The sequence below is a fragment of the Salvelinus namaycush genome, chromosome 18, assembly GCF_016432855.1.
Source record: "Salvelinus namaycush isolate Seneca chromosome 18, SaNama_1.0, whole genome shotgun sequence".
Lineage (NCBI taxonomy): Eukaryota > Metazoa > Chordata > Actinopteri > Salmoniformes > Salmonidae > Salvelinus > Salvelinus namaycush.
This window is the reverse complement of record NC_052324.1, coordinates 28,137,471-28,156,116: the sequence shown is the minus strand read 5'-3', so window position 1 is coordinate 28,156,116 and position 18,646 is coordinate 28,137,471. Positions and strand designations below refer to the sequence as shown.

Genomic DNA, 18,646 nt, shown 5'->3' with positions numbered 1-18,646 from the left:
ATAATGCAAAAAACATTCTGGGCTAATGATGTGAGAACAACAACAAAAATATAGAGTGAGGGAAAATGATCAGTCTATAATTTTAATGGTAGGTTTATTTGAACAGTGAGAGAGAATAACAACAAAAGAATCCAGAAAAACGCATGTCAAAAATGTTATAAATTGATTTGCATTTTAATGAGGGAAATAAGTATTTGACCCCTCTGCAAAACATGACTTAGTACTTGGTGGCAAAACCCTTGTTGGCAATCACAGAGGTCAGACGTTTCTTGTAGTTGGCCACCAGGTTTGCACACATTTCAGGAGTGATTTTGTCACACTCCTCTATGCAGATCTTCTCCAAGTCATTAAGGTTGAGGCTGACGTTTGGCAACTCGAACCTTCAGGTCCCTCCACAGATTTTCTATGGGATTAAGGTCTGGAGACTGGCTAGGCCACTCCAGGACCTTAATGTGCTTCTTCTTGAGCCACTCCTTTGTTGCCTTGGCCGTGTGCTTTGGGTCATTGTCATGCTGGAATACCCATCCACCCATTTTCAATGCCCTGGCTGAGGGAAGGAGGTTCTCACCCAAGATTTGACGGTACATGGCCCCGTCCATCGTCCCTTTGATGTGGTGAAGTTGTTCTGTCCCCTTAGCAGACAAACACCCCCAAAGCATAATGTTTCCACCTCCATGTTTGACGGTGGGGATGGTGTTCTTGGGGTCATAGGCAGCATTCCTCCTCCTCCAAACACGGCGAGTTGAGTTGATGCCAAAGAGCTCCATTTTGGTCTCATCTGACCACAACACTTTCACCCAGTTGTCCTCTGAATCATTCAGATGTTCATTGCCAAACTTCAGACGGGCATGTATATGTGCTTTCTTGAGCAGGGGACCTTGCGGGCGCTGCAGGATTTCAGTCCTTCACGGCGTAGTGTGTTAGCAATTGTTTTCTTGGTGACTATGGTCCCAGCTGCCTTGAGATCATTGACAAGATCCTCCCATGTAGTTCTGGGCTGATTCCTCACCGTTCTCATGATCATTGCAACTCCAAGAGGTGAGATCTTGCATGGAGCCCCAGGCCGAGGGAGATTGACAGTTCTTTTGTGTTTCTTCCATTTGCGAATAATCGCACCAACTGTTGTCACCTTCTCACCAAGCTGCTTGGCGATGGTCTTGTAGCCCATTCCAGCCTTGTGTAGGTCTACAATCTTGTCCCTGACATCCTTGGAGAGCTCTTTGGTCTTGGCCATGGTGGAGAGTTTGGAATCTGATTGATTGATTGCTTCTGTGGACAGGTATCTTTTATACAGGTAACAAACTGAGATTAGGAGCACTCCCTTTAAGAGTGTGCTCCTAATCTCAGCTCGTTACCTGTATAAAAGACACCTGGGAGCCAGAAATCTTTCTGATTGAGAGGGGTCAAATACTTATTTCCTTCATTAAAATGCAAATCATTTTATAACATTTTTGACATGCGTTTTTCTGGATTTTTTTGTTGTTATTCTGTCTCTCACTGTTCAAATAAACCTACCATTAAAATTATAGACTGATCATTTCTTTGTCAGTGGGCAAACGTACAATATCAGCAGGGGATCAAATACTTTTCCCCCCTCACTGTATACTGCAAAGTTGCTTAGGAGCCAGAAACAGGACGGCCATGTCGATCGGCGCCAACTCCGTGTGTGTACGTGTGTGCGTGTACCTGACAGTGCGTAGACACATCTTCTCTCTGGGGAACTCCCGTGGTCCCTCCACGCTGTCGTCCTGTCCGTCAGTCTCCAGGTACACATCCAGACAGACACCCAGACGAGCTACCTGATTGGTCAGCAGCTGGTGGCCTGGGCGGGGCCCCTGGAGCTCTGATTTGAAAACGTTCACCTCACTCTCCATGGCCTGGGGGAGGGGTTAGACGTGTCAATCACAGCCGGTGAGTGTCTAACCACTAACATCAAAGGGCATAACAGCATATAGATTTGCCCTCTCCTGTGATAGGGTCTCGTATTCACAGCGTGTGATGGGTGTGTATACTCACTCGAAGGTTGTCGTCAGTACGTCCACTGCGCTCCCCCTTCCAGCTGAGTGAGACAGCAAAGAGAGGAGAAATGACTGGGTAACAGGGGTTCAACACCACCGCAGCCTGAAGACGAGCTGGAAGGGAAAGAGATCATTTATTTCCCTGACTTTTCTAAAGAATTTGTCCAAACAAAGCAGACAGGCCTCCAATTCTTCAGGAATGTCTTAATATATTACGTAGTGAATCATCACTTTAACCCCTGGTATTTACCTGTTCCTCTCTCCAACACGGCCATGAAGAACAGGTCAGTCTCCCGAGCCAGACCTGCTTCTGACACATGCTGCGTGAACACCTGATTCTATAAAGCGAGAGAGAACACACAAAGAATAGTAAACTATATGGTTAATTTAATTAAACCACAATGCCTTTTATAGCCACACCATCTACACAGAAGCAACAATGAGAGTCAGAAATTGTTATATTGAGTGTGAGGTTGAGTTGTAGTCAAAGTTGTGTACTTCCTGTGTACTCCTCGGTTGTGTTGACAGCAAACAAAATGTGAGGAAGTGTTTTGTGTGTTCGTACCGTGTACTCCTGGTGTGTGATGGTAGTCCAGCGAGCCAGGCGGGAGAGAACCTTAGCAGGAAACAGGTGCTGGCACTCACTGGACACTGGAACAATACTGTGCTCTGAAAAACACACACGCATACAATACCTTAAACATGTATTTTATTGTCTGTACCCAGTGATGAGAAATGTGAGGAGGACTGTTTGTGCAGGGCCAGGCGTGTGTATACCTAGTGAGGAGAACTGTTTGTGCAGGGCCAGGCGTGTGTATACCTAGTGAGGAGGACTGTTTGTGCAGGGCCAGGCGTGTGTATACCTAGTGAGGAGGACTGTTTGTGCAGGACCAGGCGTGTGTATACCTAGTGAGGAGAACTGTTTGTGCAGGGCCAGGCGTGTGTATACCTAGTGAGGAGGGCTGTTTGTGCAGGGCCAGGCGTGTGTATACCTAGTGAGGAGAACTGTTTGTGCAGGGCCAGGCGTGTGTATACCTAGTGAGGAGAACTGTTTGTGCAGGGCCAGGCGTGTGTATACCTAGTGAGGAGGACTGTTTGTGCAGGGCCAGGCGTGTGTATACCTAGTGAGGAGGACTGTTTGTGCAGGGCCAGGCGTGTGTATACCTAGTGAGGAGAACTGTTTGTGCAGGGCCAGGCGTGTGTATACCTAGTGAGGAGAACTGTTTGTGCAGGGCCAGGCGTGTGTATATCTCGTGAGGAGGACTGTTTGTGCAGGGCCAGGCGTGTGTATACCTAGTGAGGAGGACTGTTTGTGCAGGGCCAGGCGTGTGTATACCTAGTGAGGAGGACTGTTTGTGCAGGGCCAGGCGTGTGTATACCTAGTGAGGAGGACTGTTTGTGCAGGGCCAGGCGTGTGTATACCTAGTGAGGAGGACTGTTTGTGCAGGGCCAGGCGTGTGTATACCTAGTGAGGAGGACTGTTTGTGCAGGGCCAGGCGTGTGTATACCTAGTGAGGAGAACTGTTTGTGCAGGGCCAGGCGTGTGTATACCTCGTGAGGAGGACTGTTTGTGCAGGGCCAGGCGTGTGTATACCTAGTGAGGAGGACTGTTTGTGCAGGGCCAGGCGTGTGTATACCTAGTGAGGAGGACTGTTTGTGCAGGGCCAGGCGTGTGTATACCTAGTGAGGAGGACTGTTTGTGCAGGGCCAGGCGTGTGTATACCTAGTGAGGAGGACTGTTTGTGCAGGGCCAGGCGTGTGTATACCTAGTGAGGAGGACTGTTTGTGCAGGGCCAGGCGTGTGTATACCTAGTGAGGAGGACTGTTTGTGCAGGGCCAGGCGTGTGTATACCTAGTGAGGAGGACTGTTTGTGCAGGGCCAGGCGTGTGTATACCTAGTGAGGAGAACTGTTTGTGCAGGGCCAGGCGTGTGTATACCTAGTGAGGAGAACTGTTTGTGCAGGGCCAGGCGTGTGTATACCTCGTGAGGAGGACTGTTTGTGCAGGGCCAGGCGTGTGTATACCTAGTGAGGAGAACTGTTTGTGCAGGGCCAGGCGTGTGTATACCTAGTGAGGAGGACTGTTTGTGCAGGGCCAGGCGTGTGTATACCTAGTGAGGAGAACTGTTTGTGCAGGGCCAGGCGTGTGTATACCTAGTGAGGAGAACTGTTTGTGCAGGGCCAGGCGTGACTGGACTCGTCCTCTCAGCAGCTTCATGGTGCTTTCCATGTGACTGGCACTCAGAGAACTGCCTGCACGCAAACCCTGAAAACACACACGGTAGGCTTAACACACACACACACACACACACACACACACACACACACACACACACACACAGAAAGAAGCACACCATAGCAGCAGACACTTTACTAAATGCAATGGGAGGGCCACACACACACCTCTGGGGCGTCACTGGGGAACTTCAGTCCTCCCAGACTCTGCACCCACAGGTAGGGATGACCCAGTTCTGCCACGTAGTCTCCAAATGAACTGATCCTACAAGAACACAAAATATATAAATTAATACTGATCCTACAATTAAACAATATCTGTATTGATACTGAAGCAACTGTACACACTGTGTATATAGGTGTTGGGCATTAGGACAGCATCCTTACCCCACTTTATCAAACTGGTAGCGGTTAGAGGGGTTGGGCGTTTTGCGCCCCTGGTCGTTGGCATACAGGCAGTTGAGCAGCGTGTCAGAGTTTAACAGCTCCCTGCCAGAAAATAGAATCATTACAAGACAGACACACACGCACTCCCCAAACTCCACACACACACGCAAGCACACACACGCACTCCCCAAACTCCACACACACACGCAAGCACACACACGCACCCGGCGCTGATAGCTCCAGTGAGATCTGTGGCGGTGGAGACTTTGGCCTTGACAGTCATGATGTTCAGGTTCATCAGGTAGTAGAACAACAGATGCAGCACACTGCCATCTAGAGACAGAGGGACAGCGGTTCACTGGGTATGAAGCGATATATTCATAATATATACATAATATGCTATTTAGCAAACAGGGAGATGAGACATTGTGTGTGTGTGCATGTATCGTGGATGGGAAACTGCATCTGCCACAAGACAGCCCAAAGGCCGGCAGATGGCAATATTGAGATGGCAATCTTAGCGTTCAAAAGCATTGTATGCAGCCAGCAATAGACTTGTATCCCCCGTGGACTGGTTTGTACCTGGGTATGATGCGATCTATTCATAATATATACATAATATGCTATTTAGCAAACAGGGAGATTGTCCATTCAGGCTGTAAAGGCTTCAAATTCCTCAACTGTATTTAATGGGGAGAAGGCAGAAGGTGTGACAAAGGCTTGGCCACTCACTGGCCAAACAAGGCGTTCCATGGCTTAATACTGCATGCGTATGTCTCAAGTTCTGTAGGTTACTGACAGTCTTTGCATTGTCATCAACTCCAATTCTGCGGGGAGCGCGGAATATTCTCATCCTGGTCCATTGTGGATTGATACCACAGTTTATCAAAAAGCATAGGTTACAGTAACGAGTAAGAGTAACATCTAGTGTTTGCTCAATATGCTTTGAGTGTTGACAGTCTGCGTTGTTGTAATTGGCTTCAACAATTATAGGCCTTTACGCATCGCACTTCTCCTTAAATAAAAAAATACTATAGGCTCCTGTAAATTGTATGTGAGGCACATTCTCAATAAGCAAGGTCTACCGTGGATATGGCATTATAGGAATTAACATTTGAATATGTTTGTAGGAGCGCATCTTTGGTAACCGGACAAGAGGCTCTCTTTGGAAATGGGGATAGATAAAAGTAGAATGGAGGATGCACGGCAGGTAGGCCTATGTGAATTGTGAATAATGCAAAAGCATGACGGCAAAAGCTTCATGAGTAGATCATTTAGAAACCCTTTATGGATAGGCTAATGAATGGCCAGGATAAGGAAGACAGCAGACACATAGCTGTTGAACTAGCTTTCATTATAGTAGCGTAAGGGTAGCCTAAGGGCTTGCAAGTTTCTGAATATAAGTGTCACTGGATTATCTCATCTCTCGTTCCATGATGGGCATATAGCCTACATGGAGGGTATTTTAAGCACATCCAAAATAATAACATGAGCTGGCTAAAATAATGTACAATCGCCTACATAGATAAAAAAGGGATGTCCGCTCACTGTTTTGCTGCTGCCAAACTTTGGTGATTAAGACTAATTTCAAAGCGGACTCATGAGTCAAACTCATCATCAACACTCTTGACTACTTGGTGAATGAATTGGACAGGGAAAAAACAGCCTTCATTGAGAGGGGGGGGGGGAGAAACACGAGTTTATGTTTCTAAATACGAGGTTTATGGGCACAAAAAGCACATCTCTTGTACCATGTGTATATGGGCACTGTGCTTCACAGCTAGATAGGCTGCACTTCCATTGTTAAAATCCATGCCATAACCAATGTTAAAATCCATGCCATAACCAATGTTAAAATCCATGCCATAACCAACAGTGTTAGCGCTAAGACCAGCTTTCGGTTGGTCTTAAATAGCCCTACCAGCGCATAATGAAATTGGCACTTCGGCGCATGTTTTCAAGGACACACCTCAGATATTGCCACCCCTCCCAGTTCAGTGCAAGTGAGCTCATATACGACAGGTAAATAACCAATCCTGGGGCTAGGTTTGAAAATAAAAGAGCGCTGGCTTAATAGCAGCCAAAAACAGAGTCCACAGGTACTATATACGATGAAGTGAGGCATTATCTTGCTGACAGGGGAAGGAGGGGAGGAAGAGAGGAAATGGGGAATGGAGAAGAGGAGGAGGGGAGGGAGAGATGGTAAAGAGGAGGAGGGATGAGGTGAGAGGGGAGGGGGATGTTCTGCATTGCAGGCGTAACTCTATCCACTGGCAAGCAGGCAGGGAGGAGCGGCTGGTATGTGTGTGGAGCTGGCAGCAATGTTGCGCTGCAGGCAGGAGGAGAGTGTGTGTGTATGTGTGTGTGGAGCTGGCAGCACTGTAGCGCTGCAGTACTCACACCTTATTTTAAGCACATTTACATCAGCCTCCTCTCACGCTCTCTGTTGTCCTCTAAACCAGTGGTTCCCAACCAGGAGTACTAGGACCCATGGGGGGTATTGGGCCTATCCACAGGGGGTATTTGAGAAGACTCATGAGACAATAGGCTTCAGTTGGTGGTACAGTAACCGAAAAAGGTTGGGAACCACTGCTCTAAACCATGAAGCAGCTTTTGGCGGTTTGCAGCAGTAAAAGCTGCGTATGTGTGTGTGTGTATATTTGTGAGAGAGTGAGTGTGTGTCTGTGTGTCCGTCTCTCAGGGTGCCATTGGGTTCTGTCTGACTGCAGAGCCAGGAGAGGCGAGGCGACATTGCGTAACCTTAGTAGTGATGTTATTGTTGATTACACTAAATTAACGATTCTTGTTCAATCTATGCACTTAACCATCACCATATACACTGCACCACAAAATCCTTATCACCACCATTAATATCCATTTCTAACAGTCATATACATTTGAAGTCGGAAGTTTACATACACTTAGTCATTAAAACTTGTTTTTCAACCACTCCACAAATGTCTTGTAAATAAACTATAGTTTTGGCAAGTCGGTTAGGACATCTACTTTGTGCATGACACAAGTAATTTTTCCAACAATTGTTTAGAAAGCTTATTTCACTTATAATTCACTGTATCATAATTCCAGTGGGTCAGAAGTTTACATACACTAAGTTGACTGTGCCTTTAAACAGCTTGGAAAATTCCAGAAAATTATGTCATGGCTTTAGAAGCTTCTGATAGGCTAATTGACATCATTTGAGTCAATTGGAGGTGTACCTGTGGATGTATTTCAAGGCCTACCTTCAAACACAGTGCCTCTTTGCTTGACATCATGGGAAAATCAAAATAAATCAGCCAAGACCTTAGAAAACAAATGTAGACCTCCACAAGTCTGGTTCATCATTGGGAGCAATTTCCAAACGCCTGAAGGTACCATGTTCATCTATACAAACTATAGTACGCAAGTATAAACACCATGGGACCACATAGCCGTCATACCGCTCAGGAAGGAGACACGTTCTGTCTCCTAGAGATGAATGTACTTTTGTGCGAAAAGTGCAAATCAACCACAGAACAACAGCAAAGGACCTTGTGAAGATGCTGGAGGAAACAGGTACAAAAGTATCTATATCCACAGTAAAACGAGTCCTATATCGACATAACCTGAAAGGCCGCTCAGCAAGGAAGAAGCCACTGCTCCAAAACCGCCATAAAAAAAGCCAGACTACGGTTTGCAACTGCACATGGGGACAAAGATCAAACTTTTTGTAGAAATGTCCTCTGGTCTGATGAAACAAAAATAGAACTGTTTGGCCATAATGACCATCGTTATGTTTGGAGGAAAAAGAGGGAGCAACATCTCAAGACATCAGTCAGGAAGTTAAAGCTTGGTCGCAAATGGGTCTTCCAAATGGACAATGACCCCAAGCATACTTCCAAAGTTGTGGCAAAATGGCTTAAGGACAACAAAGTCAAGGTATTGGAGTGGCCATCACAAAGCCTTGACCTCAATCCCATAGAAAATTTGTGGGCAGAACTGAAAAAGCGTGTGCGATAGAGGAGGCCTACAAACCTGACTCAGTTACACCAGCTCTGTCAGGAGGAATGGGCCAAAATTCACCAAACTTATTGTGGGAAGCATGTGGATGGATACCTGAAACTTTTGACCCAAGTTAAACAATTTAAAGGCAATGCTACCAAATACTAATTGACTGTATGTAAACTTCTGACCCACTGGGAATGTGATGAAAGAAATAAATGCTGAAATAAATCATTCTCTCTACTATTATTCTGACATTTCACATTCTTAAAATAAAGTGGTGATCCTAACTGACCTTAGACAGGTCATTTTTACTAGGATTAAAATGTTGGGAATTGTGAAAAACTGAGTTTAAATGCATTTGGCTAAGGTGTATGTAAACTTCCGACTTCAACTGTAGCTCTGAATGATGTCATCTCCCCTTTACTGTCCCAGAGAGACTAAGAACCAGTGACAGCGTCCTGCTGCCTGTCACACAGGAACAGTGTGTGTGTCACTGAGGAGCAGTGACAGAGTACTGCAGTCTTTCACAGAGATAGAAAAACAGCACTATCTGTGAGAGGCTGACACACAGAAACTACTGGAATAGAAAGTGTGGGTGTGTGTGTACCTTTGCATTTGAGGTCTAGGCAGAGGGAGAGAGGGTGTCTCTTCAGCATCTCACGTCTCTTATCATCCAGCTGTCCACCTGTAGTAGGTCTCCTCCTCTTCTGCACACACACAGAGAATTACCATTACTATTTAATCACGCTGTCATGTTCTACTGCTCATTAATCAGATGTACTGATGTCTATACCGAGTTAACCAAACATTAGGAACACCTTCCTAAAATGGAGTTGTACCCCTCCCCCTTTGCCCTCAGAACAGCCTCAATTAATTGGGGCATGGATACATACACATATATACGTACGTACATGCGTATACACACACACACACACACACACACACACACACACATACTTACATTTTTGGGGGAACTCTGGCTTTCAGGGTTTAGAGTCTGGCTTTCAACTTACTTATGAAAGTTGTAATAGTAGAATGCACAAGTTGCAATTTTGAAATTGGGTAGTTCATCATCAGTTGCATACCTTAAAGAACCATTTATAACTAGTCAGAAATGTCCAGATCAACTAGCCCATGTCAGATAATGTTTTTTAGCTAGGTTTTTTGTGGTAATGTTGGAGTCACTCAAATGTCACAAGAATACACATTAGACATGGCAAAATGTTTAGAATTGCAAGATTTTTTTAAATTTCCGCTAACATGAGGGGTGTAAACAATGTGTCATGAACAGTGCTTGTTTCCATAGAAATAGACGTCACAGGATGTTCATCAATGCTGGAAGGGGGGCCTGAGTGAAAAAGTTTGGGAACCCTTGATATAGGGAATAGGGTGCCACTTGGGAAGCAATCTATAAGTGATCATCTGTCATTAAGATGATAGGAGGAGTATTCAATAGAGACAATCAGATCATATTTCACAGGGAAAGAGAAGGACTAGCTGGCGGGAAGGGAGGGAGGAGGGGTGAAAAGGAGTTGCAGCTGAGGTGTGGCAGAGCAGCAGTAATGTGACCAGGCAACCACAGACCGTTGCTTTCAGCAGAAATATCAATCAATCAATAAATAAATAATAACAATAGGCAATTTAAAATGTGTGTAGGTAGGAGGGTTGGGTTGGGTATAGGAGAGGTGAACTCGTTGACCCTGACACGTGTGTGTGTGTGTGTGTGTGTGTGTGTGTGGTATTACAGGGGCCTCTAGTGGCAGCATGGTGTGGGACACTCTCACACTCACCGTTTTCTCCTGCTCCTCCTCTGCATCAGAATCACCAGAATCATCATCTAGAGAGGAGAGACAATCAAATGACACACACTTAGATACACACAGTCAAAATACACACACACACGTTTCTCTGTTTAATCACTGCCCTGTCGAACACTCACACGCACACATAATATAGGGTCATTAACATGCAGCCAGGCAGGTGTGCTGCAGTCTTACCCTGGGAGTCCTCTGGAGGTTTAGACAGAGCTTTGGCCTCGTCCACGTCTCCACTGATGGACACACTCAGGCTCTTATCTGAAACACACACAAAACGCATAAAAACTGCATGTCCTCATCAAAATGGATAATGTGACAATTTAAAAAATGTCTGGCACACAGTCGCGTTCACAAATTTAAGTGAACACACACAACACTCACCGCAGGCCTGTCCGTAAGCACTGGCCTGTACCAGTAGGACATAGAGAGAGGGGGGAAGGTGGCGGGCAATCTCTGTCTGTCTCTGGGTCTGTTCAAACGGCATGGAGAGATACTCCTGGACTGGGAGGGATGCCTGGGGAAGGGGACAGGTTTAGGCTTCAGGCCTGGAAGGTCACATGAGTGTGAGTTACAAAGAGTGTATGTTACCTGCATGATAGCGTTGAGTCCAGGCTGTAGAGAACTCAGGTGTTCCTTCTTCACCTCAATGCCTTTCTGGATCTTCTCCTTACTGGACAGAGACTCCTTGTACTGCTCAGCCAGCCTACACACACACACACACACACAAGTGAGAGCTCATGTACTGCTCAGCTAACCTACAGAGCAAGAAAGGTTTCTCAGTGTGTGTGGCACCTCTTCCTCTGCTCCAGTTCCCAGTCCAGCCTGGCCAGCGTGAGTTGGTGGGTGTCGTCCTTGGTGAGGGGGGTGCGGGATACCTCAGGGGGGGCCTCCTGGTAGAACTCATCTACACTCACAAGATCTATCTCCTCATGCTTTGACCTGGACACACATACAACATCAACTTTGAAAATATACTATTAACGTTCGACATTGTGCCTCAAAACTCTAAGCTTCTCATTCCTGGACAAATGCGAAATAGAACCCCCTCTCTCAGTGGTACTGACTTGAACTCCAGACACTTGCTGATCTCCTTCTGCAGGTGCATGACCTCATAGAGCAGGTTCTGGAGCTGCAGGTGCAACACATCTACTCTCTGCTTGCCCTGCAGGGAGAGAGGTGAGGAGTCAATAACTTATTTTGCCGTGTGTGTGTATAGAGGATATATATATATATATATGTGTGTGTACCTCATGTGTCTGGTCTCTCCCCCTCTTCAGTCTCATGTGAGCCAGGCGGTTGAGTTTCTTCAGACTCATAAAGTGGATACAGCTCTGCATCCTCTTCTGCTCTACCTCAGCACACTGGAGGGAAGGGCAGACAACATGGGGGTTAGAGCAACAACTCTCTTTTAACACTGAGTAGCGTCTGTGTCAAGGTTTCCCATCAGGAAAATTTGTCGCCAGACAAGCAACTGGGAAGATTTACATTTATCGGACATTTGAGAAATTTACCGGTCATCCATATGCATTGGGTGCGTAACCCATTAGACGGTCCACCCACGCAGTTCTACTTTTTGTCAAGTAATGCCTCAATGAGACAGACAGCATCATTGCGTTTTGGTACACCAGAAGTACATTCATTTCCAATGGAACGCTGCGTTTGCCTTGAGCATTGTGTTGCATTGCATAAGTTTGATTTATCTAATGATTGCATCAAATTGTATGCGTAGACTTGACAGAAATAGATGCAAAATGTGAATGTTGAACTTTATTGGCACACATATCCAGTATAAATGTTGTAATAAATAATGAAACAAGTTTGACTGACCAAACCCTTATCGAACCCGAACGACGCTGGGCCAATTGTGCGCCGTTTCATGGGCCTCCCGGTCGCGGCTGGCTGCGACACAGTCTGGGATCGAACCCGGGTCTGTGGTGACGCCTCTAGCACTGCGATACAGTGCCTTAGACCGCTGTGACCACTCTGGAGGCCCTGCCATTTCAATTTTTACATGGCGGGAGATAATTCCTGACAGAATAACGTACTGTTTTTTGCAAAAATCCAACATCCCTGTGTTTTCAGAGACATTACTGAGTTTGACAGGTGCTGTTCGCAGTTAGAGCCAAAAAACAAGAACTGATTAGAATAAAATTATGCTTAAAACAGCGCACATATTTCATATGAATGGCCTACATTTAAAATGTTTTGGAGAAGGCAAGTTCACTTTCTCATCCATAAATTAGTGCAAGTGCGCTGTTCAGCAGCTCACGTCAGTGGGATGGGCTTTTCATTAGCAAGGACGGCTACTGTGGATCGCTAAAATAACTATTATGATCACACTTACTCAATTGAAATATTATGTGGACACCTACACATTTGGCAGACAAGTGCGATATATCAGTTTAGTCCTCACAACCAGAATAAAAACTACTCAATTGAATGAAATAAAAAAACTAATCCCTTTCCAAACATCCTTGCATTCTCTCTTAGCAGATGACCAACATCAATTTAGGGAATTCATCTTTCAGAACATTCACACCTAGCCTTCTGGTCAATCAGCACACAGTCATCTGGATACTTTCCTACGTGTGCAGGTCAGTCGCATTCACTATTTTCATATTGAAAAAATGCAACTGGTAATATGCTAAAGTCAGACTTCACATATTGGTGCCAATCACTAGTAGCCTAAAACTCCTCCAATTGATGGAGCAATTCGGCGTGCTGCTGACAAGTTCGAGGGGATCGGCCAGAACCAGCCGCAATGCCTTGCTAAAGGCAATTCCTATCCAACATATTCTGTCTGAGTCTACATTAATGAAATATCATAGGCCTAGTTTTACTATTGATAATTAGATTCTATGGCCAATTGAAGAAAATGAATTATTACCAGGTAAAAAAATAAAAAAATGGTTTCTTCAAAACATTTGTGCATGTTTTTAATTTATTCATAAATGTATTAGTAGGTTTACGGATTAGGCTAGTAAATGTTTCAAATAATCCGCCCAAACCTGTTTTATTCTTTCTACAAGGAAGGCAACGAAAGGAGCGCATGCTTCCTGTGACTTGTTCAATTGCATGCAACTCAGATTTTTTATAGGCAAAGATATAGTATAGGCTGTTTTCAGACAGGTTTAAACAGCCAGCCATGTCTGTGCGCGCGGACGAAAGAGTCACATGAAGGAGTTTGCTTCTTCTGCAGCATTCACCATATAACGCATTGAGGCGGTGCTTCGGTCTGCTTAACAGATATAACCGTACAGAAGGAGGTTCATTCTTAAAGCATTATATTGTAAATGATAGGAGTTACTCTGGTAGGCCTAAAACATTCTTCCTCACCTCAAGTTTAACTGTCGGAGTAGAGCTGGGCAATATGGACAAAAATCCATATGGCATCAGGCCAGAGTTTGGGAAACTCTGCTTTAAACTAGTACTACTAGTTTGATGGTTGTAGCCATTCATTTTCACATTAACAAACACGCATATTAGCCAACTCAATTTCAATCTTCCAATCTCTCTAGTATAGTCTACTTATCGTAACGAACAATATCTGCAAAATGTCTGCGATTAAAGTGATCGGTCTCGATAATTTTAGGTTTATCGTCCCAGCTCTATGTTGGAGTCAGTCGGAGCGCCAATGTACACTGCCTTCATATCATCGGCCTACAGGATAATAGGCTAATAGCCACACCAAACCTTCAAAAAAGTTTCTAAACATTATTAGGGTAATATCAAAATGAAGTCATTGTTTATATGGAAAATACAAGCAGGATATTATATTGTGGTAAACACAACAGAGTTAATTTGGCCAAAGAAAATGGATCAACAGAAGGAAAATAAAACACTTGCGAACTAGTTTAAACCTTCAAAGTTTTGAACAGGCTATATTGCAGCAATTATCAAGAAAGACTAGTGCCTACCGTACCCAATAAATGAGAGCAACAAGCTAATGATACAGTGCCTTGCAAAAGTATTCATCCCCCTTTGCGTTTTTCCTATTGTGTTGCATTCCAACCTGTAATTTAAATAGATTGTTATTTGGATTTCATGTAAGAAGTCACATAATTAGTTAAATAAAGTCCACCTGTGTGTAATCTAAGTGTCACATGATCTCAGTATATGAACTCAGCAAAAAAAGAAACGTCCTCTCACTGTCAACTGCATTTATTTTCAGCAAACTTAACATGTGTAAATATTTGTATGAACATAACAAGATTCAACAACAGACATAAACTGAACAAGTTTCACAGACATGTGACTAACATAAATGGAATAATATGTCCCTGAACAAAGGGGGGGTCAAAACCAAAAGTTTAAGTCAGTATCTGGTGTGGCCACCAGCCTCATTAAGTACTGCAGTGTATCTCCTCCTCATGGACTGCACCAGATTTGCCAGTCCTTGCTGTGAGATGTCACCCCACTCTTCCACCAAGGCACCTGCAAGTTCCAAGACACTTCTGGGGGAATGGCTCTTGCCCTTACCCTCTGATCTAACAGGTCCCAGATGTGCTCAAAAGGATTGCGATCCGGGCTCTTCACTGGCCATGGCAGAACACTGACATTCCTGTCTTGTAGGAAATCACACACAGAACGAGCAGTATGGCAGGTGGAATTGTCATGCTGGAGGGTCATGTCAAGATGAGCCTGCAGGAAGGGTACCACATGAGGGAGGAGGATGTCTTCCCTGTAACGCACAGCGTTGAGATTGCCTGCAATGACAACAAGCTCAGTCCGATGACGCCCCAGACCATGACGGACCCTCCACCTCCAAATCGATCCCGCTCCAGAGTACAGGCCTCGGTGTAACGCTCATTCCTTCGACGATAAACGCGAATCCGACCATCCCCCCTGGTGAGACAAAACCGCGACTCGTCAGTGAAGAGTACTTTTTGCCAGTCCTGTCTGGTCCAGCGACGGTGGGTTTGTGCCCATAGGCAACATTGTTGCCGGTGATGTCTGGTGAGGACCTGCCTTACAACAGGCCTACAAGCCCTCAGTCCAGCCTCTCTCAGCCTATTGCGGACAGTCTGAGCACTGATGGAGGGATTGTGCGTTCCTCGTGTAACTCGGGCAGTTGTTGTTGCCATCCTGTACCTGTCCCGCAGGTGTGATGTTCGGATGTACCAATCCTGTGCAGGTGTTGTTACACATGGTCTGCCACTACGGGGACGATCAGCTGTCCGTCCTGTCTCCCTGTAGCACTGTCTTAGGCGTCTCACAGTACAGACATTGCAATTTATTGCCCTAGCCACATCTGCAGCCCTCATGCCTCCTTGCAGCTTGCCTAAGGCACATTCATGCAGATGAGCAGGGACCCTAGACATCTTTCTTTTGGTGTTTTTCAGAGTCAGTAGAAAGGCCTCTTTAGTGTCCTAAGTTCATAACTGTGACCTTAATTGCCTACCGTCTATAAGCTGTTAGTGTCTTAACGACCGTTCCACAGGTGCATGTTCATAAGTTTTTTATGGTTCATTGAACAAGCATGGGAAACAGTGTTTAAACCCTTTACAATGAAGATCTGTGAATTTATTTGGATTTTTACAAATTATCTTTGAAAGACAGGGTCCTGAAAAAGGGATGTTTCTTTTTTTGCTGAGTTCATAAACCTGTTCTGAAAGGCCCGAGAGTCTGCAACACCACTAAGCAAGGGGCACTCCAAACAGGAGCTCTCCAAACAGGTCAGGGACAAAGTTGTGAAGTACAGATCAGGGTTGGGTTATAAAATAATATCCGAAACTTTGAACATCCCACGGAGCACCATTAAATCCATTATTAAAAAATGGAAAGAATTTGGCACCATAACAAACCTGCCAAGAGAGGGCCATCCACCAAAACGCACAGACCAGGCAAGGAGGGCATTAATCAGAGAGGCAACTAAGAGACCAAAAATAACCCTGAAGGAGCTGCAAAGCTCCACAGCGGAGATTGGAGTATCTGTCAATAGGACCACTTTAAGCTGTACACTCCACAGAGCCGGGCTTTACAGAAGAGTGGCCAGAAAAAAGCCATTGCTTAAAGAAAAAAAATAAGCAAACATGTTTGGTGTTTGCCAAAAGGCATGTGGGAGACTCCCCAACCATATGGAAGAAGGTACTCTGGTCAGATGAGACTAAAATTTAGCTTTTTGGTCATCAAGGAAAACGCTAAGTCTGGCGCAAACACAACACCTCTCATCAACCCGAGAACACCATCCCCACAGTTAAGCATGGTGGTGGCAGCATCATGCTGTGGGGATGTTTTTATTTTATTATTTTTTTAAATCGGCAGGGACTGGGAAACTGGTCAGAATTGAAGGAATGATGGATGGAGCTAAATACAGGGAAATTCTTGAGGGAAATCTGTTTCAGTCTTCCAGAGATTTGAGACTAGGACGGAGGTTCACCTTCCAGCAGGACAATGACCCTAAGTATACTGTTAAAGCAACACTTGAGTGGTTTAAGGGGAAACATTTAAAGGTCTTGGAATGGCCTTGTCAAAGCCCAGACCTCAATCCAATTGAGAATCTGTGGTATGACTTAAATATTGCTGTACACCAGCAGAACCCATCCAACTTGAAGCAGCTGGAGCGGTTTTGCCTTGATGAATGGGCAAAAATCCCAGTGGCTAGATGTGCCAAGCTTATAGAGACATACCCCAAGAGACTTGCAGCTGTAATTACTGCAAAAGGTGGCTCTACTAAGTATTGACTTTGGGGGGGTGAATAGTTATGCACGCTCAAGTTCTGTTTTTTTGTCTTATTTCTTGTTTGTTTCACAAGAAAAACATATTTAGCATCTTCAAAGTGGTAGGCATGTTGTGTAAATCAAATGATACAAACCCCCCCCCCCAAAAATCAATTTTAATTCCATGTTGTAAGGCAACAAAATAGGAAAAATGCCAAGGGGGGTGAATACTTTCACAAGCCACTGTATCTATTTTACAACAAGCCTACTTAACACCCATCTTAAACTTAACACATTTTGCATATTTAAAGAACTGGTTTATATTAATAAATAGGCCTACGACAACAACGACATACAATAATAATGCTAAAACTAATTATTATCAATACAAATGTTTTTATAAATGAAAGTTCCTACCGGAATAGAGTTGCACAGTAGCCTACATTTGGCCCCACTAACGAGGACATGCCCCTTCTACGCTATTCAACATAGGCATACTCTCTAACTTTCGCTTTACATCAATGAAAAAGGCCTCCCTCTTCGCAATCAACAGTAGCGTAGGCCAAGGCTCCTCTCTGTCTTTCCTCAGCAGCAGGTGCACGCACGTAAGGCAGTTGGCAACGCCAAGGAGTGGGAGAATGGTGCTTAAGCGCAAGATCCGGGGGTATGATAGGCAGTGGCGTGCCGTGGGCCTGGGCCTTCAGTGAGGTCCTACACAGTCCCACCCGAATTAATCCACCTCTTATTACCATCATTATGATGCCATGGCTCTAGACACTATACATTTAGACAGAAACGCAGTATAACCAGGCGTTGCGTCACCTTGAAATTGACAAAAATTGACATTTTTGGGTAAACAGTGTTTACCCAAAAACATGACACAATCAATGAGTCTTTTCAATATTTCCCTATTTTTCTCCACCTTTTCATTGTGCAGCTCCGTTGCCCTGCGCGCTTGTTCGTTGAGCTGTAGATCCACTCGGGTGTCCCCAAAAGTTTTCAAAAGCACCATTGCTTGTAAGTGCCCAGCCGTACTTTGGTGTCTCGTTGCTGCCTTGGTTAGACAACTCAAGTTTGCAAAGCCAGTGTGGCTCCAAACACCAAATCGATCACTTGCAAATAATAGGCATTCCCAGCAGTACAGTTTGCAGTGCTTCTCGGAGCCTGTGAGCCATTGATAGCGCTCGTAGTTGGAACTTTGAAAGTGGCGAACGAACCCCTTTCCCGCCTGTGACAGGCTTTGTAGCGTCGGCGTCGGGCGACCTCTCCTTACAATGTCTAACTTTTCTTGAAAAGTTCGTCTTGAGAATGGCGTTATAATTATATCCTCGACCAAATCGATATCTTCTCCTCCTTCCGCCATTGTGGGTTGAAAAAACAGCTTAGTAGTACGCAAATTAATTCGTTTATCAAATTCAGTTTCCTAGTTCTGAGGTTCTGCATAGACCTGCCCATAGGACCTGCCTCTCAATATTGGTAATCCAATCAAAAGACGTGCACGCACTACGCCTGCTAGCTGGCTCCTGTGTAACACTGGAGCCAGCCAG

The 18,646-nt window shown here is 45.0% G+C and overlaps 1 protein-coding gene across 2 annotated transcripts in view; it reads right to left on the bottom strand.

Annotated features, from left to right (window-relative positions):
* Positions 1–18,646, bottom strand: part of LOC120063310 (THO complex subunit 5 homolog) — a 36,849-nt gene that overhangs the window by 11,684 nt on the left and 6,519 nt on the right. For both annotated transcript variants that reach the window (XM_039013614.1, XM_039013615.1), the window contains 16 exons: positions 11,688–11,801; positions 11,505–11,602; positions 11,233–11,379; positions 11,029–11,143; positions 10,822–10,954; positions 10,621–10,698; positions 10,414–10,460; positions 9,231–9,330; positions 4,864–4,972; positions 4,640–4,741; positions 4,421–4,517; positions 4,172–4,283; positions 2,584–2,687; positions 2,269–2,356; positions 2,017–2,132; positions 1,687–1,877 (listed from right to left, as the gene is read on the bottom strand). In XM_039013614.1, the coding sequence (XP_038869542.1) occupies positions 1,687–1,877; positions 2,017–2,132; positions 2,269–2,356; positions 2,584–2,687; positions 4,172–4,283; positions 4,421–4,517; positions 4,640–4,741; positions 4,864–4,972; positions 9,231–9,330; positions 10,414–10,460; positions 10,621–10,698; positions 10,822–10,954; positions 11,029–11,143; positions 11,233–11,379; positions 11,505–11,602; positions 11,688–11,801 (1,751 nt within the window). The remainder of the gene's footprint in view (positions 1–1,686; positions 1,878–2,016; positions 2,133–2,268; positions 2,357–2,583; positions 2,688–4,171; positions 4,284–4,420; positions 4,518–4,639; positions 4,742–4,863; positions 4,973–9,230; positions 9,331–10,413; positions 10,461–10,620; positions 10,699–10,821; positions 10,955–11,028; positions 11,144–11,232; positions 11,380–11,504; positions 11,603–11,687; positions 11,802–18,646) is intronic.